Consider the following 22,176-nt stretch of genomic DNA (forward strand, 5'->3'; position numbering starts at 1 on the left):
AGTAGTGGAACAAATCTAATATTAAAAAACATATAAAACCCTATCATTATTTAAAAAAACCAAACAGCACATTCATACCAAACATAAAACAAAGTATAAAAAAGCCTGCTACATCATGAGAATGGCTCATCCTAATATTAGCATATAGTCATTTCTTTTTAGCAAATGGAATCCAGATTTGCAATCATCTTTCATATTTTCAGTTATTTTCTTACTGCTCTGCACTATACTTCTCCATGGCAGTTCACATTAAAAAAGAAAGACAATGCACCCCACCCCATTTACACGCAAATTAGATCCAGAGAATTGCAACAAAACAAAGCAAGCCTTGTTGACAGGTAAAATATAACTTTTTATTAATCTGGCATCTTCCAAATGCAGTCTAACATGAGCACTGCAACTCTCATATTGTCCAGTAGGCCTGGTAGCTGGGGGTGATGGGAATAGTGGTCCATTACACCCTGATATCAGGTTGATAAAAGCTGGAAAATTTCCAGCTTAAAATCTGCCAACAGTATTGCGCAAGAAATGGAGGCTGTTGCCAAGGTGTTGCTGTAGCTGAGATTAGGTAGATCTATGGGGGGGGGGTACTATTGTGTCAAGACAAAAAATTAAGTGTGGGATTCATGTGTCCGTAGGCTGCACAATAAAAATATCTTGCCTCCCTAGGACCTAGCAGTGCTGTGAATTTAGTTATTGCACAGCTCTTCAGATGAAAACTCTGCTGTAGTTGTAGAAAATCCAGCCTTTCATGGTTACATGATTGATGCATGATGTAAACCAGAACATTTTACTGTATGGGCCTCTATTGTTCTTGTAAAACAGAAGTCATGTATATCTCTCCATTTATGCAGAGATCAGAATCTAAATCCCCCTCATTGTTTACTTTCCCTTTTAGATCGGTTATGGTGCATTTGCCCAACAGAGGTTCCCTTGGTGTTCCAGGACCCCAGAGTAGGGGGCTGACTGGAGATATTTCCATCCTTGGAGGAAACAGAACTGGGATTTATATCCAGTGGGTGAAACCTGGCTCAGAGGCTGAGAAGTCAGGACTCCGAGAGGGATGTCGGCTCCTAGAAGTACGAATAGAACTCAGTTTTGCAAAATTATGGCTGATTTCTATGAAGGAAGAGTTGGAAAAGAAAGGGAGGACATTAATATTTGAAGCGTTTATTTCAGTTCCACATTTCATCTGCCATCCCCATAGACAACTTTAAAATACTCTTTCTAACCTGTGCATAAGCATATCACTGTGCCCACTAACACACAAATTATATTAGATCCAAAGAATTGTTTGACAAACAAACAAACAAAAGTAAATTCCCTTTCTGTTAACATTTTCAGTTAATCTCAGATCATTTTATCACTTTTATTTTTAACTTCATTCACCAGTGAGTCTCCTTGTCTTGATTTTCTGCCCAATTCCAGAATTTTTTAAAAAATCTCCACCAAAATTTCTCTGTTTTTTATTCATAATGATTCCTTTTCATTTATTACATTATTTGACATAAATACTATTATTCTCATTTTAGCTGCAGCAATCATTTTCTTATATGGATTTTTTTCCTTCTTGTCCACAAACTCTTTCAGTTTATCATTCCACCAGGTGTCCATTTTAAACTCCCCACTAATGTATCTTTACCTAGTTTTGTGGTCCTCAGTAACAATTCTCTGCTTCAAGCATCTTCTATATGCTTTTGACTTACATCTACTTTCCATTCATTCTCTTGGAAGATTAATCTATCTAATATTTTTTCATGTGGGGTTCATGCTTCCTTTTCCACCAGAATATATACCGTATATACTCGAGTATAAGCCGACCCGAGTATAAGCCGAGGCACCAATTTTTGCCACAAAAACTGTGAAAACTTATTGACCCGAGTATAAGCCGAGGTTAGAAAATGCAGTGGCTACTGGTAACTTATAAAAATAGAAACCAATAAAATTACATTAATTGAGACATGTTTTAGAATATTTATTTTAAAGAAAACCAGTAAACTAGCTTTAAGCGATCAAGAGATGAATGGGTGAATGAATGGACGGAGGGTGGGAAGGAAGGAAGGAAAGAGGGAAGGGACAGGAACAGAGGAAGGAAGCAAGGAAACTTATGAAAGGGGAGAGTAAGAGAGGAATGAGTGAAGGGAGGGAGGGAAGAGGGTGGGAAGGAGAAAGAAAAGAAGAAATAGAGGAAGGGAAGGTAAAAGAGAGAAAGAAAAAGAGCAAGAAAGAAAGAAAGAAAGAAAGAAAGGGGGAAGGGACAGGAACAGAGGAAGGAAGCAAGGAAACCTATGAAAGGGGAGAGTAAGAGAGGAATGAGTGAAGGGAGGGAGGGAAGAAGGTGGGAAGGAGAAAGAAAAGAAGAAATAGAGGAAGGGAAGGTAAAAGAGAGAAAGAAAAAGAGCAAGCAAGAAAGCAAGAAAGCAAGAAAGGGGGAAGGGACAGGAACAGAGGAAGGAAGCAAGGAAACCTATGAAAGGGGAGAGTAAGAGAGGAATGAGTGAAGGGAGGGAGGGAAGAAGGTGGGAAGGAGAAAGAAAAGAAGATATAGAGGAAGGGAAGGTAAAAGAGAGAAAGAAAAAGAGCAAGCAAGAAAGAAAGAAAGAAAGAAAGAAAGAAAGAAAGAAAGGTGGAAGGGACAGGAACAGAGGAAGGAAGCAAGGAAACCTATGAAAGGGGAGAGTAAGAGAGGAATGAGTGAAGGGAGGGAGGGAAGAAGGTGGGAAGGAGAAAGAAAAGAAGAAATAGAGGAGGGGAAGGTAAAAGAGAGAAAGAAAGAAAGAAAGAAAGAAAGGGGGAAGGGACAGGAACAGAGGAAGGAAGCAAGGAAACCTATGAAAGGGGAGAGTAAGAGAGGAATGAGTGAAGGGAGGGAGGGAAGAAGGTGGGAAGGAGAAAGAAAAGAAGAAATAGAGGAAGGGAAGGTAAAAGAGAGAAAGAAAAAGAGCAAGCAAGAAAGCAAGAAAGGGGGAAGGGACAGGAACAGAGGAAGGAAGCAAGGAAACCTATGAAAGGGGAGAGTAAGAGAGGAATGAGTGAAGGGAGGGAGGGAAGAAGGTGGGAAGGAGAAAGAGAAGAAGAAATAGAGGAAGGGAAGGTAAAAGAGAGAAAGAAAAAGAGAAAGAAAGAAAGAAAGGCAACTTCAAAGAAAGGCTCACTGAGCATCTCTCACTCTCTCTCTCTTTCTATCCCTCTTTCTCTTTCTCTCCCCCTCTTTCTCTCACTCTCTCTTTCTCACTTTCTCTCTATCTCAGTGTTTCCCAACCTTTTTTGAGCCGTGGCCGTTAGCCCGGCTGATTTTTCCCTGCTGCCGTTTTCGCGCAAAACTGTCCTGGACTCCCGGATGGATCGCTCGCTTCTCCGGCATCGCGCCTTTTCAATGCCGTCAGAGGGGCGCGTCAGCGGCTTCCGGAGCACAGGGAAGGGCTTAAGCCGCCGTCTTTTCCCCGTGGGAGCGCCAGACCTCTTGTCTGCCCGGCCCGAGGCACGAAATCGCTGCTTATGCCAGGCGGCTCGCCTGGAACACAAGCAATGCCGCCTGGCATAAGCAGCGATTTCGTGCCTCGGGCCGGGCAGACAAGAGGTCTGGCGCGTCAGAGGGGCGCGTCAGCGGCGGGAGCCGGACCCCCACGTAGAAACCAACCCCCCCCCAGCCGAGCTCGCCCCCAACCCCCGGAGATCGAGCGCACGAAGAGGCATCTCTCGCCTTCTGCCGCGGCGGAGGAAGGCGAATGCGGCTTGGAAGCGGCGGAAGCTTGCCACCAGGTGCGAGAGAGGAACAGACGATGCGAAGGTGGGGGGGGGATTCCTGCTTCATGAGTCCCCCCCCCACCTTCGCATCGTCTGTTCCTCTCTCGTCGGAGCAGTTGGCTGGCAACTTTGCTGGAACGGAGAAGTACCGTAGCTGCAGGAGCTCCAAGCAGGAAGTAAAAGGGGGCTCCGAGTGACGCGGCTGTGGGAAGGGAAGGTACCTTCCCTTCTCCGTTCCAGCAAAGTTGCCAGCCAACTGCTCCGACGGCGCGAGAGAGGAACAGACGATGCGAAGGTGGGGGGGGGGGGATTCCTGCTTCATGAGTCCCCCCCCCCACCTTCGCATCGTCTGTTCCTCTCTCGTCGGAGCAGTTGGCTGGCAACTTTGCTGGAACGGAGAAGTACCGTAGCTGCAGGAGCTCCAAGCAGGAAGTAAAAGGGGGCTCCGAGTGACGCGGCTGTGGGAAGGGAAGGTACCTTCCCTTCTCCGTTCCAGCAAAGTTGCCAGCCAACTGCTCCGACGGCGCGAGAGAGGAACAGACGATGCGAAGGTGGGGGGGGATTCCTGCTTCATGAGTCCCCCCCCCACCTTCGCATCGTCTGTTCCTCTCTCGTCGGAGCAGTTGGCTGGCAACTTTGCTGGAACGGAGAAGTACCGTAGCTGCAGGAGCTCCAAGCAGGAAGTAAAAGGGGGCTCCGAGTGACGCGGCTGTGGGAAGGGAAGGTACCTTCCCTTCTCCGTTCCAGCAAAGTTGCCAGCCAACTGCTCCGACGGCGCGAGAGAGGAACAGACGATGCGAAGGTGGGGGGGGGGGACTCATGAAGCAGGAATCCCCCCCCCCACCTTCGCATCGTCTGTTCCTCTCTCGTCGGAGCAGTTGGCTGGCAACTTTGCTGGAACGGAGAAGGAAAGGTAGCTGCAAGGCGCCGACACGAGCTCCAAGCAGGAAGTAAAAGGGGGCTCCGCGGCTGTGGGAAGGGTAGGGCAGCTGCCGGGCTCCCGCGGTGCGCCCTCTTGTGGTCACCCGGCGCCCTCTTGTGGTGACCCGAGTATAAGCCGAGGTCGGGTTTTTCAGCCCATTTTTGGGGCTGAAAAACTCGGCTTATACTCGAGTATATACGGTAACTTCAGACTTATATCTTTCATAGCTTTCTTCCTTTCTTCCTTTCTTTCTTTCTTTCTTCCTTTCTTCCTTTCTTCCTTTCTTCCTTTCTTCCTTTCTTCCTTTCTTCCTTTCTTCCTTTCTCTTTCTCTCTTTCTCTCTCTCTCTCTTTTTCTTTCTTTCTTTCGTTCTTTCTTATGTCCTTATTACATTTTTTTCTTTCTACAAATCACAATAGCTTTTTAAAATTTTTATATACATTACTTTTATATTAATACATTTTATACATTATCTTACAATATTACAAGTGTGGAATTCATTGCTTATATTACTGATGTAACCCCCATTTTGTTGACCACCAACATCTTTTCTATTGAGAGCTGACTGGCAGGGAATGTTATATATTTCTATCCCCAAAGTGAAAATAGAATACTGGAAAAGAAACTTCTGTTAAGTCCCTTTCCAAGTTCTATCTTTTGATTCTGGTCATTGGACTATACCAAACATGATGGAGTTGCTTATGTTTCCTACTGATTGGCCTTCTCATTGAGTAGCTGATTAAATGTTATATCTCTCAGTAACTGATTGATTTTCAGCGTATGTTATACTAGCTTGAGGAATTGCTAGCGCAGTTAGTTATTTTTGATTTTGAACTAAATTGTCTCCTCTCTCCCTCAGGATGGTAATGCATATTATTTCATTCGTTTAGAAATATAGCAAATCAATTCTATCACATTTGAGTACCTTCTGTTGAGCAAGGTTTTGGATTGTTGTTCTGAAAGAATGCCCTGATGGTGCAAGCCCTTTGAGAGAGACAAATTCAGAAAAAGATAATTACTTGAATTTCTGGAACAAACTTTACTTCTAGTAGGATAATGTAGCAGAATCTTGAAAGCCTGCCAAAGCAATTCTTCAGCTCAATTAATACCCATTATAATTAAGATGGGGTTACTCTGGGTCTGTTTCTTACATTTTCCCTTCCCCTAGATCTGCTATTTTTTTAAAAAAAATCTTTAATCTTTCTCCTATAATGGTATTTCTTCTTCCTCCTCCTCTATTTCCAAGGTCTGTTAAATATTCCATCACAATAAGAGAATAATAAAAGTGGAATTGTTTATAATGTTAGATTATTCCACGTGTCTGACTTAGTCACTGCTGTTCATCAATTTTATTTACAGCCAAAATGTTTTAAAAACGTTTTTTAGAACATTTTAGGCCTTTTGGCCATAAATAAAACTGCTGTTAATGCATGCTGCATACACAAGTTTCTCCTGCATATAATTTTCTCATATAATGACATTGGGCAGAAATAACCAAGCACGGAGCGTGCATCCAACAGTAAACAAAAGCTTGTAGCTTTTAGCCTGAGAAAACTTTGGAGGAGTTGTTTGTTTTAAGAGCTTACAAGACTTCCATTTCTTCTTTAAAGGAAGATCTAAGAACCCAGCAACAGCTTGTTTCAAAGATATATTAAGGAAACCATCTATCTAGCTTGTATTCATCAATACAAAAAAAAAGAGACTGCCATGTCATCTGCACCTCTATAACTGTCTGGTTTGGTTCTGCAACCCAACAAGACCGACACAGACTTCAGAGGATAATCAGAACTGCAAAAAAACAAAAAACAATTGCTGCCAACCTGCCTCCCATTGAGGACCTGTATACTGCACGAGTCAAAAAGAGGACGGTGAAAATATTTACTGACCCCTCGCATCCTGGACACAAATTGTTTCAACTCCTACCCTCAAAACGTCACTACAGAGCACTGCACACCAAGGCAACTAGACACAAAGAACAGTTTTTCCCCAAACACCATCACTCTACTAAACAAATAATTCCCTCAACACAGTCAAATTTTTTACTAAGTCTGCACTTCTATTCCTACTAGGTTTTTCTCATCATTTCTATGACTGTAACTTGTTGCTTGCATCCTAAGATTTTTATTAATATTGATTGTTTCTTCATTGCTTATTTGACCCCTGTGACAATCATTAAGTGTTGCACCTCATGATTCTTGACAAATGTATCTTTTTCTTTTATGTACTCTAAGAGCATATGCACCAAGGCAAATTCCTTGTGTGTCCAATCACACTTGGCCAATAAAGAATTCTATTCCATTCTCTTCATTTCTTGAACAGCTTACAATTATAAAGAAGGCAAATCATTTATTTTAAGCCCAGAAGTGTTATTCTGAAGCTAATGGATCTCCTCCCTCCTTCCCCACCCTCTCTCTTAGCTTAGGGAGCCACAGATGAATGGAGAGGGGTTCTCTTTGGAGAACTGCACACTGGAGGTTGCTCACTTAAGCTTGTTGCAATGGAAGGACCCATCTGCTCTTCTATTCTCACACGACCTCAGAGGTAAGTAGCTAAGCAGATGGTGTCGTGGTGTGTTTGTTTATCCTTAATTCATTTGGACACCAAATTTGAATATATTCTGCATCTGTGTTGACTATATTAAAATATATAAAAATGAACACGTGCACTAGAGTGCCTTCCGTCCCCTGTTTTATTTATTTATTTATTGGTTGGTTGGTTGGTTGATTGATTGGATTTGTATGCCGCCCCTCTCCGGAGACTTGGGGCAGCTAACAGCAACAATAAAACAGTGTACAATAGTAATCTGATATTAAAAATGATTAAAAATCCATTAATATAAAAACCAAACATACATACATACCATGCATAGAATTGTAAAGGCCTAGGGGGAAGAGGATGTCAATTCCCCCATGCTCTCCTATATCTCCTATACCTTTCTTCTATTCCTATATCTCTTCTTCTATTCTTCCATTGATATTTTCTATTACTATACCTTTTTTCTATTATTTCTTAGATATATTTTACTATGAGTATCTCCTCTATAACCTTCACCATGTATTTTACTATGTGTATATAGATATATACCCACTAAAACCCTCATTGTGCATTGGACAAAATAAATAAATAAAAATAAATAAAATTATTTATTTTTCATCTCTAAAGAGCATCTAATTTCCTGGCAGGATGATGGTTTACATAAACCCTTAAAAACTCTTTCCTTTCTTGTATTCTCTTCTCTTTGTTAGGTTACCAGCCTCTCAAAGAAGCATTTGATTCCAGAAAAAAAATCATTGGCGACTCATTTTATGTGCGTACTAACCTGAGCCTCCTGGAGCTTTCAAACCCTTATTCTCTATGTGTGAAGTGTCGAGAGATCCTTCATGTTACCGACACCTTGTATAAGGGGCAGTTGGAATGGTACTGTGCTCGTGTGGATCCCTTCACACTTCGAGACTTGGACAAGGGCACAATACCCAACTACAACAGGTAAATCATCTTGGGACATGTGCCCCACATTCATGTATTTCAATTATTATTTTGTGTTTCAAAAGGGGGGGCGGGGGAAATAGACCACTCCATTTTCTTCACCAGAGATTGTAGCTCCATCATAGAAGATGAGCTATGAGTGCAAATTCTAGCTCTAATATCTTCAGTTATGTAGAGAAAGAATTAAATGGGTGCATGATGTGAAATCAGAGCAGGTAATATTTTAATAGATTCGTAAGCCAGCTTTATATTCTTTATAGATCACCATTTTTGTGCTTATTGTAATTGAAAAATTGTGGTAATCCACAAAGCAAAGCACCACTGTGATATTCTGCTGTTGTAAAGACAAGGTTTGTAGGAAAGCAGGATTCTGATAGCCCTGCTTAATTTACAAAAGGTCCTGTCCAGATTTTTGATTTGTGAAATTCAAAAATTTGGAGAATGAATGAATGAATTATGCTCTTAAGGTACATTTTGCCTACTAAATGTTGTTAAACTCTAGGCTGCTGGATATATCATCAGTTCTGCAAAATGTTATTTTTAAAAGCATTTTAAAGTAATTTGTACTATTTAGATAGTATTATTAGAATCTGTTTTTTTAAATATAATTTATTAGTTTTATAAAAGGGAAGGGGGAGTACAAAATCAAAAGGGGGGAGTCTTCGGAGAGGGGCGGCATACAAATCTAAGTAATAAATAAATAAATAAATTAAAGGAGAGTACAAGTATAATGAGTTTAAAGGTAAAATTTACAGAGAATTACAGAGGTCCGTTATATTCCTTAGTTTACATATCGTTACTATATATTAACTAATATTATTACAATAGTTCTATTCATATTTCGTTCTTAGTTTACATTCCAGTGACCATATTTATTATTATTTATTATATATAACTTAACAGATCTAAGGATGGGTGGGGTAGGAAAGGGGTTTTCTGCTTCGACAGCAGACATTGAATTTAATGACTTGATATTCTTATTAAGCGGTGAGAATAGGAAAAAAGAATAGTAAAGTATGTGAGAATTAGAGTTGGGATAGAGTTAGTTTTTTCTAGGGATTGTATGGATGTATCAGTAGATTTGAACTCAGACACCTTTTGGATTGCTTCGTATTCTAGATATCCATTGGTACCATTTCTCCCAGGCCTTATAGAAATCTGATTCTTTTTTGTTTCGCAGCGCCATCGTCATTTTAGAGAGTTCAGCGCATTTCAGAATTTTAGCAATGATATTTGTAGTTGTAGGTATGTTATCTTGTTTCCATTGTTGGGTGTATGTTATTCTGGCTGCAGTTAGTATTTGTGTAATAAGATATTTGTCTTCATTTTTAATTGTTTGTCTAATAGGAATAGTTCTGGTTTAGGTGTGATCGGTATCAATATGACTTGGTCTATTATTTTTTTTAGTATCTGTCCAATATTTTATTGCATAAATACAGGTCCACCATAGATGGTAATAGGTTCCTATTTTAGAATAATTTTAGATGCACTAGGGGTTTCCTGGGTTATCTGAGTTTTATTCGGTATTGTGCTCTTGCTATCAGAATTCTAGAGATAACTGGCTTGATATATGTGAATAAATGCATGTGGACAGAGATGGAACTGGCGATCTGGATTAAGTAGGGTGCTCAGTGAAGAGATTTTTATTTGCCAGGTCCATGTTCAAATGAGTCAGAAATATCCATAGGAATATTCATGGTCAAAATCTCTGAACTTTCCTCCAATATCTCTCAGGAGAAAGAAATGACAGTTGGATAATGATAATGGAAATAAATATAAATTAATATATTTTAAAAAATAAATAAATTTGCCACCGCAATCTAATACCACCCAGTATGTTGTATTACATATTGTGTTGTACACAACCTGCTGATGGAAATCATGGACATAAAATTATAGAGTAACTAATTATATTATCAGATTGGGGAAACATTTTGTTAAAGAAACCATTGATTTCATAATCAATTACTACTATTAAAAAGTTTTTTTTTAAAAAAAACCCTGTGCATTGACAACAGGTTTTAGAGTTGAGTTTAGCAAAGTTTAGCACACACACACACAAAACCTTTTGAAAAAAATAAATATTTCCTTTCTTTAGAATTATTGTTTTAATTACACATTATTTTATGCATAATTAATTTAACAGTGAATTGATTTGGTCTATAATCTGAAGTTTCCTGGGGCTGGCTGAAGAATCGTATGTGCTTCACCAGCAAAATATAGATCCTCCTGGCTATTGTCTCGATGTGTAAACTTCATTCTCTGAATTCTCAGTAATGTGAATGCCCAATGGGAGCTCTAAGAATTTATGGTTATTCATGCCTTGGTTACTTCCCATCTGTAATACACTATATGAGGCTGGCCTTGAAGACTCTCCTGGAGTTACAGTTGGTCCAAAACAACAACTCGCACTGTACTGTGTGCCTTTGGTTTTACACACCTTATAACATTGTTGGGCAAGCTGTACTGGTTTTCTCTTATTTCGCTTTGGGTGCAATTTCAAGCTGCTGGTTATCGTCTTTAAAGTCTTGCATGGGTTTGTGCCACCGTTCCTGTCCTAATGTGTTTTTATCTTTTCTATCTCTACTTTATACTTATATTATGTTAAACATACTACAATACAATACTATATTTGTATGACAAATAAAATAAATAAATAAAATAAAATAAATAAATCACCCATTCCACTAGATTGGCTAGAGTAGGCATTGCTCCAGGACCTTCCCTTAAATGTTGCCATCTAGTGGAACCTGGGAGTATGTCTCTTTTGTGGCGGTCCCCTGTCCTGTGGAACATTCTTCCCCTTGAGATCTGGAAGCCCTCATCCTCTCAGCCTTCTGTGTGGGTATCTGGATCTCTTCCCCCCACTCCTCAAAGTACTGAGACCTTAAAGTTGTAGCCTGAGAATTGAAGAGATGAATTAAAAGAATTTTGCTTGGGATCCTGGCTTTTCTTGACCCCCCCCCCCCTTTTATCATTTTTGTTTGTTTCTCAGAGTTGTATACCACAAAATAGGCAGATTTATAATTTTTAAACAAACAGAAAGGAAGTTTGTCCATTCATGCATTTGGGTGGAGTCCAGGTTAAATTAAATTGTGTAACTACTTCATTCTGCCTACCACTGTAAGAGGAAAACACGGTTCATTAGAGCAGTGATTTTCAACCTTTTTTGAGCCGCGGCACATTTTTTACATTTACGAAACCCTGGGGCATATTGAGCGGGGGGGGGGGGGGGGCTAAAAAAGTTTGGACAAAAAAAATCTCTCTCTCTTCCTCCATTTTGCTTTATTTCTCTCTCGCCCTTCCTTCTTCTTTCCTCCTCTCTCTCCATCCCTTTCTTTCTCTTCCTTCCTCTCTTTTTTGCTCTCTTTCTCTCTCCCTCCCTCCCTCTATGTCTTTCTCTCTCTCTCCTTCCCTCCCTCTCTTTCCCTCTCTCTCTTGCTTTCTCTCTCTCTCTCTCTTGTTCTCTTTCTCTCTCGGTCACTCTTTCTCTCTCTTGCTTTCTTTCTTTCTCTCTTTCTTTCTCTCTCTCTCTTGCTTTCTCTCTCTTGCTTTCTTTCTTTCTTTCTCTCTCTCTTGCTTTCTGTCTCTCTCTTGCTTTCTCTCTCCCTTGCTTTCTTTCTCTCTCTGAGCTTCGCGGCACACCTGATCATGTCTTGGCACACTGGTTGAAAAACACTGCATTAGAGTGAGCGTACCTGAAACAGGCAGCTGATCTATCTGACTTCATATTTACTTCGGGGTTAATGTAGTGATTTCCCTACCACGGTAGTCAAGTGGTGAGAAGAAATCAGAGTAGCCCTGTCATGCTTCCTCTTCTGTCAAGGCAGAGATAAAAATGGTGATTTGCCATCAGATTTCATCCTTCTATAGTGTAAAACACAGGATGGAATTGCTGTCAGGGGCCTTTTGTTGCTAACTGCCTTACTCCAATACCATTTGGGATTTTGACTCTTTATCTTAGTGTAGTGTCACAGTGCATTATGGAAAACATAAAATGCAGCTTTTCACCTGAAGGGCAGATCTATGCAAATGGAAGCAGTCTTTATTCTCAGTGGTTTCCATTGTGATCTAAAGGACAAAGGAGAAAGGCTGGCAAAAGACCAGATTTCCAACTCTGGGACGTGCATGGCAGCATTTTAAGAGGGGAGGGGAGGGCCGAGAAAACAATTTTCCTGTCTCCTATGTAGGTTAATGCTTATGTTTTGAAAATGAAAATTTAAGGTACCCTGTTGTGGAATACTATTACATGGAAGACACAAGATAGCTCAGTCTTTATTAAGAGGCATTTCCCCAGGCGGTATAATAGGAACTAGCACATCATTATGAGAAATGGGAGTTGGAGTTAGTAACAAACCTCCTGTTCCAGTGTTATATAAAACAGAGAGCTACAGTTATGGCTTTTAGTCACCAAATGATTATAGAAATGACAGCTTTTTGGCATTGGTATGTCTTGGGATACCTCTAGAGAGTACTTGGCATTTGTTCTGTTTTATTTTAGGCTGCCAAGGGTCTGATTTTCAACTGATGTCATTCTTTCAGGGCTTACCAGCTCTTGAAGATACAGGTAGCAATGTGGCAGAAAAGCTGCAGGAATAAGGTGAGCTGGAAGTGGGAGACTGGGGGCAATGGATGGGTTACCTAGAAATAACTAATGGTTCATCGTTGATTGGAATTGCCACCCAACATATCTGGAGGCCATCAAGGTGGAGAAGGTTAATTTTACTCATCTATATTCTGTACCACCAACAGTGAAAGGTGACTGCAAATATTGCTCTTCTTTCCACTAACCCAGATAAATGTAGCTTAAATACTGAACAATGAGAGAAGAGTATTTTATACAAGTTCAGAAGGACTTTTTCTTATCATTACACCATGGTATTAGAGTACAGAGCCTTATTGTTGTTAGCTGTAATTATTGAATCTGTTCTTTCTTCTAAGGATCTCCACCTAGCATAAATGTGATTATCCAAATTTATTCTATTCTGTGAGATGGGCTAAAATGAGGTAAAGATTGAATGGCACAAGGTCATCAAAGAAACTATTTAACTGTGGGTGATTTGAACCCATTTTTCTTTATTTTAAGTCCTTCATTATATCTATTACATCATGACATATGAAGTCCCAGTTGAATTTAAGTCAGAATTGTTACTTTGTCTATCCCATAGAAATAAATTCATTTTCATAATCATTTGAGTGCAGGGGCCAATAGTTAGAATTGGATTAATAATCTATTATTCCTGTTAGTCTGTTTTCCTATTTGCTTTCATATTTTGTATCTTATTTTATCTTATAATTCAATAAAAATATTAATAACAAGAATCGGATGAATAATCTGATTTCATACCATATTGGTAAAGTAAAAATACTTTATTATCAGGTGGTAAGAAGTCTGTGTGGTAGTACATTAGTGGTAGCTATTTCTGCGGTATATTTTCTTTCTGGAGCTGAAAAAATTATTCCCCCCCCCCCCGTTTTGTTTGTTTTGTATTTCTTAACTGCCCATCTTCCTTAGAGATTTACATTTTTTTCTTTAGATTCCTCTAAAACTAAGTAATATGCCCTACCTTTCTCAGCAAGCTGCAGCCTGCTTAGCTTCCAATAATAAATATGTGGATGTAATTTTTGCGGGTACCTGAATAATATGCTTTCCTTGTGTTTCCTCTTTTCCCTTTCCTCTCTCTTTCTTTTGGTCCTTTTAGCTGAAGAAACGGACCTTGAAACAGCTTCGTCTAATGAAATTCAAGAAACAGGATGAAAACCTTTGGCTGGATTCTTGCCCAGGTGAAGTGTGATTTCTCTTGTGTCTCTGTCCCACAGATAACTAAAAGAAGCTTTAAGCTGTACAGTGCATAGTTCCCTCTAAGCTGAGCAGTGAGCAATGGCTCACTTAAAAATCATCATCAACTCAGTTTTTCAAACCTGCCCAGAAGCCGAGAGGGAAAGAGTGAGAGAGAAAGAGTGCCGCCCAGTCCCAAAGGGACTGCCGCTCAGACACTATACTTTTCCGCCCACCCCCCCAAAAAATTAGAGGGAACACTGGTACAGTGGTCCCTCGATTTTCACGGGTTCGAACTTCGCGAAACGGCTATACCACGGTTTTTCAAAAATATTAATTAAAAAATACTTGGCGTTTTTTTCCCCTATACCACAGTTTTTCCCGCCCGATGATGTCATACGTCATCGCCAAACTTTCGTCCGCCTTTAATAAATATTTTTTTTAATAAAGTTTAATAAATAAACATGGTGAGTAATAATCTAAACGGTTGCTAAAGGAATGAGAAATTGCAGTTTAGGGGTTTAAAGTGTTAAGGGATGGCTTGTGATACTGTTCATAGCCAAAAATAGTGTATTTACTTCTGCATCTCTACTTCGCGGAAATTTGATTTTTGCGGGCAGTCTCGGAACGCATCCCCCGCGAAAATCGAGGGAACACTGTACTTCTATTTTAGATTAAAAGCTTCTGAGGACAGTTCTTCCTACCAGGAGGTGAAGTCTGTATTTTGGGACATTAAACCTTTGCATATTCACAAGAAGTTAGAAATCGATGCTTTATTAAGATTCTTAGCCTGCCTTTGAATCATGCCACCAGGACAGTTTACAATAAAATATTAAAAGCCTGGTAAATAATTAACATAGAGAAATAAATGTAAAACGAGGGAGTCTTCTAAAATCGGCATACAAATAATGCACTGAATCAAACACCTTAAAATAAGTTAAAGAGGTAATAGAAAGCAAAATCAGCAGGTACCAGAAAGACATTGGATGTGGCGGCAGGTGAATCTTCCTGGGAAAATGTTTTCAGAGCCATTATAGCTCAGTTGATAAAGAATTATTTCTCCTAATAATACAGTGATCTCTCGGTTAGCGCGGGGGTTACGTTCCAAGACCTCCCGCGCTAACCGATTTCCGCGTTATACTGGATGCGGAAGTAAAAACCACCATCTGCGCATGTGCGCCATTTTTTTCATGGCCGCACATGCGCAGATGGTGGAGTTTGCGTGTGGGCGGCGGGGAAGACCAAGGGAAGGTTCCTTCAGCCGCCCAACAGCTGATCTGCTCCGCAGCGCGGAAGCAGCGAGGAGCCGAAGATGGGGTAAAGGCAAAGGGGAAACCCCATCTTCGGCTCCTCGCTGCTGCCGCGCTGCGGAGCGGATCAGGTGTTGGGCGCTCTCTCTCTTTCTCTCCCTGTTACCGGTGTGGTATAAGAGAGAGAAAGAAAGAGAAAGGAGGGCGACTTGCCAGTCCACGCCCCCCTGGATGAGCGGCCCCGCATGGCCCCAGCGCCGGACTCCGCCGTTGCCTCCGCCTCTGCAGCTGAGAGGCCACGTCCACCCCCTCCTCGGTGTCCCCGGCACCCAGCGTCCCCACGCTGCCTCCACCTCCCGGTAATGCGCCCGACCTCTGCCTCTCTCTTTCTCTCTCATATACCACGCCGGCAACAGGGAGAGAAAGAGAGAGAGAACTAGCGTGGACTTATTTTTTATTTTTTAATATTTTATTTTTTTAATTAATATTTTTTGAAAAACCGCGTTGCAGCGTTTCGCGCTAATCGAGAACGCGCAAATCGAGGGACCACTGTACCACAAATGACTGGGGAGAAGAGCCTCTGATGAAGATCCAAAATAAGAATATGTTGTAAATCCAGTGTGCATAGTACCTTTGTCTGTGAGCGTGCATGCATGGGGAGATGATAATGGAAACATAGATTACTATATGTAATTGAGGGTTTAGGATCTTGCCTGCAATACACTACTCCTCAGAGGGGAAAAATTACATTGTCTTTATATGCATGCAAATATTCAGAGGCTCCTCCAATCTGGTGCCTTCCAAATATACCAGGGATCTCCAACCTTGGAAAATTTAAGCCTGATGGACTTCGACTCCCAGAATTCCCCAGCCAATGGCAATTGGCTAGGGAATTCTGGGAGTTGAAGTCCACCAGGCTTAAAGTTGCCAAGGCTGGAGACTCCTGAAATATACTGTTCTGACAATCTTGTTACTCTTGACCTGCTGCCTGGGCACAATAGACATGTATTTCAGTACAGTGGTACCTCTAGATACGAGCTGCTCCACATGCGAGTATTCCAAGTTATGAGCCGCAACGCGAGCAAAATTTCTGTTCGACACCCGAGCTCAAATTCGGGATATGAGCCGAGCTTTCACTAGGTGGTGCAAGAATCTCCTTGCTTCCAGTTATCTCAGCGCGAAAAACAAAGTCTAAAGGCATTTGTTCGAGATGCGAGTTGATCGACTTACGAGCTCGGGTCTAGAACGAATTAAACTCGTATGTCGAGGTACCACTGTGTATCAAGAGGTTACCAGAGTGCAGATTTTTGCTTCATGGTACCACAAATTCCTTCATGTATGTTGAACAGGGTGTTGCTTATTTTTAAAAAAATATCTGGAAACATGGCTGGTTTAATTTGTAACATTTAGACCAGTGATGACGAACCTTTTTTTCCTCGGGTGCCAAAAGACCATGGGCGCAAGCTATCGTGCATACGTGAGTCCCACAACTATAATTCAATGCCTGGGGAGGGCAAAATAGTGTTCCCTGCCCCCCAGAGGCCCTTCGGAGGCTGAAAAAGGCCTGTTTCCCAACTTCTGGTGGCCCATTATGCTCGTGTTTTGCCCTTCCTAGGCTACAAAGGCTTCGCTGGAGACAGGGGAGGGTAAAAACGCCCTCTCACACCCCTCCCAGAGGTTCTCTGGAAGCCAAAAATGAGCTTCTACACTCTGGTGCCTACATGGCATTGGACCAGAGTACCTACGAGACCGCCTTCTGCCATACAAATCCCAGTGGCCAATTAGGTCCCACATAATTGGCTTTCTCCACGTCCCGTCGACAAAACAATGCCGTCTGGTGGGACCCAGGAGAAGAGCCTTCTCTGTGACAGCCCCGGCCCTCTGGAATCAACTCCCCCTGGAGATTTGAACTGCCCCTACCCTCCTCGCCTTCTGTAAAATGTTGAAGACTCACCTTTGCCACCAGGCATGGGGGGATTAATCTCCCCCCCTCCTTTTTCACTGACCTCTATTATGTTTATGTTCAGTCGGCCTGAGTGTGTATGATTGTGTAGTAGATAGGTTTTTTATAACAATGTATTTTTTTTAAAAAAAAATTTAATTTAACATTAGATTTGTATTTATATTGTATTGCATCTGAATTTTGAACACATGACCATGGGAATGCTGTAATGGCCGTAAATGTGAAAACTGGTCATAACTCACTTTTTTCAGTGCCTTTGCAACTTTGAAAAGTCACTAAACAAATAGTTGTAAGGCAAGAACTACCTGCATTAGAAACATAGGAATCATCCTTATCTGGTTTCACTCACAGTTCTCTGGCTAAGCTTGCTTGCTTATGTATGTATGTATGTATGTATGTATGTATGTATGTATGTATGTATGAATGTATGTATGTATGTATGTATGTATGTATGTAATTTATTTATTTATTGGATTTATTGAATTTATATGCCACCCCTATCTGAAGACTCAGGGCGGCTTACAACATATATAAAAAGAGTGTAAACATCCAATCCAATTAATTTAACTAATTAATCTAAAACCCCAATATCATTAAGAATCAATCATTCCCGCTCACACAACAAACATACATTTCGTCAGCCAGGGGGCTAGAGTCTAATGGCCCCAAATCTGGAGGCATAAATGAATCTTTAGACTCTTGTGAAAGGTGGGTACGGATCTATGCTGGGAGCTGATTCCAGAGGGCTGGAGACCTCACAGAGAAGGCTCTTCCCCTAGGCCTGGCTGAGTGACATTGTCTAGTTGACGGAACCTGGAGAAGACCGATTCTGTGGGATCTAACTGGTTGCTGGGACTCATGTGGCAGGTGGCGGTCCTGCAAGTAAGCTTGCATATAATAATAATAATAATAATAATAATAATAATAATAATAATAATAATAATAATAATAATAATAATAATTTATTAGATTTGCATGCCACCCCTCTCTGAGAACTTGGAGCGGTTCACAACAGGACAATACACAATATACAAATCCAATAGTTAAAAAACAATTTTAAAAAACCCCTATAAAAATAGTCATGCAACTCAAACAAACCATACATAAATTATAATAGCTGAGGGTATATTAATTTCCCCATGCCTGGTGGCATAGATGATATAGAAAACCAGCGAAGTCTCTCCCTCCCTTCATTGCTTTCTTTTTTAAAAAAATTAAACTTTATTAATTTTTTCATAAAAAGACAAACACGACATTCTTACATTTAACATATATTTGGGGTTGTCATTACCCCACTTATTTTTGAAGTCTATCTAATACAGAAAAAAGAAATTTCACTGATAACATTTAAAATTGATATAGAATGAAAAGAAGAACTTTTGTTTTTATATACTTTACACCTATAAAAATGATAAGATATAACTAATTCTAATACAGTGATCCCCCGCTCGTTGCGAGGGTTCCGTTCCAGGAGCCCCCGCAACGAGCGGGTTTTCGCGAAGTAGCGATGCGGAAGTAAAAACACCGTCTGCGCATGTGCAGACGGTGTTTTTACTCCCACAGCGCTAGCGAGGAGCCGAAGATTGGGGGCGGGGCGGCTGTTTGCCGCCGGCATGGAGGGCTTCCTAGCAGCCCCCCAAGCCTGGGTTGGGGGTCCGGGGGGCGCTTGGTATCGCCGGTTTTGAGCTGAGTCCGGAAGCGAATTCGCTTCCGGACTCAGCTCAAAACCGCCGATAGCAAGCGGCAAGGAACGCCTTGTCTCGGCGCTTTCGAGCTGTCAGCTCGAAAGCGCCGAGACAAGCCGTTCCTTGCCGCTTGCTATCGGCGGTTTTGAGCTGAAAACCGGCGGTTTTGAGCTCAAAACCGGCGATACCAAGCGGCAAGGAACGGCTTGTCTCGGCGCTTTCGAGCTGACAGCTCGAAAGCGCCGAGACAAGGCGTTCCTTGCCGCTTGCTATCGGCGGTTTTGAGCTGAAAACCGGCGGTTTTGAGCTCAAAACCGGCGATACCAAGCGGCAAGGAACGGCTTGTCTCGGCGCTTTCGAGCTGACAGCTCGAAAGCGCCGAGACAAGGCGTTCCTTGCCGCTTGCTATCGGCGGTTTTGAGCTGAAAACCGGCGGTTTTGAGCTCAAAACCGGCGATACCAAGCGGCAAGGAACGGCTTGTCTCGGCGCTTTCGAGCTGACAGCTCGAAAGCGCCGAGACAAGGCGTTCCTTGCCGCTTGCTATCGGCGGTTTTGAGCTGAAAACCGGCGGTTTTGAGCTCAAAACCGGCGATACCAAGCGGCAAGGAACGGCTTGTCTCGGCGCTTTCGAGCTGACAGCTCGAAAGCGCCGACACAAGCTATTCCTTGCCGCTTGCTATCGGCGGTTTTGAGCTAAATCCGGGAGCGAATTCGCTCCCGGATTTAGCTCAAAAGCGGCGAGAATGAACGGCGTGGGCGGGCGAAGGGCGGGCGGCAGCGAGGAGTTTGCGTGGGCGGTGGGGAAACTCCTCGCTGACGCCAGCAAGAGGGGGAAGACCCAGGGAAGCCGCTGCCATCTACGCATGCGTGCCCGGCACGCATGCGTAGATGGTATTTTTGACTTCCGGGTTGAAAAATAGCGAAGTACCCTGTTCGCAATGGTTGGGGACGCAATAAACGGGGGATCACTGTACTTCAATATAATTCCAAATCATTTAAATCTTATCTTTCCCCTTTTATTTAACCATGTATACAATTTTTTCCATATACAGTGGTACCTCATGATACGAACATAATTAGTTCCAGGAGGAGGTTCGTAAGGTGAAAAGTTCGTAAGACAAAACAATGTTTCCCATAGGAATCAATGTAAAAGCAAATAATGAGTGCAAATCCTTCAGGAAAATCCCAAACTTTAGAAGGGAGGCGAACAGAGGGCAGGGAGGAGTAGCTAAAGGGGGCGGGTGGAAGAAGCAAGGCTAGGCTAAAGGGTGAGTGGGAAGGAGGGAAGGCAAGGGGGGGCGCCCCTCTCTTTTCTTTCTTCAAAAGACACTCTTTCAGTGCCTGTGGCTGTTCTCTGCAAAGTCTTTCCTCCTCCAAGCCGCCCCTCCCTTTTCTTTCTTCAAAAGACACCCTTTCAGTGCCTGCAAGTACGCTGTTCTACTTTTGTTAATGCAAAGTCTTTCCCCCTCCAAGCTGCCCCTCCCTTTTCTTTCTTCAAAAGACACCCTTTCAGTGCCTGCAAGCACGCTGTTCTACTTTTGTTAATGCAAAGTCTTTCCCCCTCCAAGCAGCCCCTCCCTTTTCTTTCTTCAAAAGACACCCTTTCAGTGCCTGCAAGCACGCTGTTCTACTTTTGTTAATGCAAAGTCTTTCCCCCTCCAAGCCGCCCCTCCCTTTTCTTTCTTCAAAAGACACCCTTTCAGTGCCTGCAAGCACGCTGTTCTACTTTTGTTAATGCAAAGTCTTTCCCCCTCCAAGCAGCCCCTCCCTTTTCTTTCTTCAAAAAAGGGGAAAAAAAGAAACCCTTTCATTCCAGCAGCAGCGGCTTGGGTTCGTAAGGTGAAAATAGTTTGGAAGAAGAGGCAAAAGAATCTTAAACACCGGGTTCGTATCTTGAAAAGTTCGTTAGAAGAGGCATTCGTAAGACGAGGTACCACTGTATCATAAAATTCTGATTCTTCATGATTGTTTAACAATCACGAAGAACCATCCTTCATTGCTTTCTACCTACAGCTGGAGTTGAAAAACCATACAGTCTGGTTCGCCCTGTAGTGGTTCAGACCCATCGCCCCGTCATGATTTCCCCTGGATGCTTAGCCCCTCTGCTCCTGAGGAACCTTCTGGGCCTCCCTTCTTCAAGCCAGGACTTCTGCTTCATCCCAGCAGGTAAGCTAACATGTGGAGTCTCCTAGATCAGGATTTCTAACTCAGAGTCATTCCGGGATGTGAACTTCTGAGTTCAATGCAGGTGGCTCTTCAATAAGCAACCACATCAGCCCATTTGAATGCCCTGTGAGATTGCAGCAAAAAGGTGTTGTTTTCCTAAGATCATCTGCTAATGCTGCAATCATATGCACGGCAGGTTGAAATCCATCCATGGCCTGGGGAACATTGAGATAATATTCAGACTGTGTGCACAATGGGACATACAGGAAACTCCTCCCGAGAGCAGAATCCTTGCATAGGTCTTGGAGAAAAATGGCTTTCTCTTTCATAGATCTTCATACAAAAAACATTAGAAATTACAATGTAGTAGAAATTCTTTATCTAGGCCAGTGTTTCCCAACCTTGGCAACTTGAAGATATTTGGACTTCAACTCCCAGAATTCCCCAGCCAGCGAATGCTGGCTGGGGAATTCTGGGAGTTGAAGTCCAGATACCTTCAAGTTGCCAAGGTTGGGAAACACTGGTCTAGACAACCTTGTCTTCTATTAATTCTGGTCTTTCTAAGAACTTTCTTCTATTGATGATATCTTTTTCGTTGTCTCTCTGTCTCTCTCTCAACACAAACGTTTTTCCTTCCCTGATAACAATGTGGGAGAATAGAGGGAGTCACTCCTTTGGAAGAAAAAATACAGCAGTGAATAAACTAATCTGCCATTTATTTCTTTGCAGCCACAGTAAAGGTAACAGTAATGGTGCCATCCCCTTCACTATTTCTTCTGAATCCCCACATTTTCTTACAGGCATGCTTTGTATGTTGAATGATGGGATGTTATCCCATCATCTGCGCTGTATATTTTATGATATATCCAGTTGACCTTGTGTGGGATGATGCCATTTTGGCTTTTGTTTCAAGACAATAAAAAATATTTTGGGCTATTCCCATTCCCCCCACCATCTCCAATCCTTACTTAGACCCAGTATTCAGCAGACTCCCCTCCAGACTGCAGGATTAGGTTTTAATCTTCTGAATACTTAATGGGAAGTAAATACCATTAAATTCAGTGGGGTTTATTCTGATTAAAGATGCATAGGAGGATTGAGGGTGACTGTCTTAACTTACAACTTGGAAGCTTTTTGTGGCATTCAGCCCATGCTTCTTAGTGCTATTACCCCCCCT

The 22,176-nt window shown here is 42.0% G+C and overlaps 1 protein-coding gene across 2 annotated transcripts in view; it reads left to right on the forward strand.

The window, feature by feature from the left end:
- CARD10 (caspase recruitment domain family member 10) overlaps positions 1 to 22,176 on the forward strand; it is a 73,634-nt gene that overhangs the window by 41,117 nt on the left and 10,341 nt on the right. For both annotated transcript variants that reach the window (XM_070756167.1, XM_070756168.1), the window contains exons 15-20: positions 899 to 1,079; positions 7,087 to 7,210; positions 7,915 to 8,155; positions 12,698 to 12,755; positions 13,858 to 13,939; positions 20,847 to 20,999. In XM_070756167.1, the coding sequence (XP_070612268.1) occupies positions 899 to 1,079; positions 7,087 to 7,210; positions 7,915 to 8,155; positions 12,698 to 12,755; positions 13,858 to 13,939; positions 20,847 to 20,999 (839 nt within the window). The remainder of the gene's footprint in view (positions 1 to 898; positions 1,080 to 7,086; positions 7,211 to 7,914; positions 8,156 to 12,697; positions 12,756 to 13,857; positions 13,940 to 20,846; positions 21,000 to 22,176) is intronic.

The sequence above is a fragment of the Erythrolamprus reginae genome, chromosome 6 (assembly GCF_031021105.1).
Source record: "Erythrolamprus reginae isolate rEryReg1 chromosome 6, rEryReg1.hap1, whole genome shotgun sequence".
NCBI classification, from domain to species: Eukaryota; Metazoa; Chordata; class Lepidosauria; order Squamata; family Dipsadidae; genus Erythrolamprus; species Erythrolamprus reginae.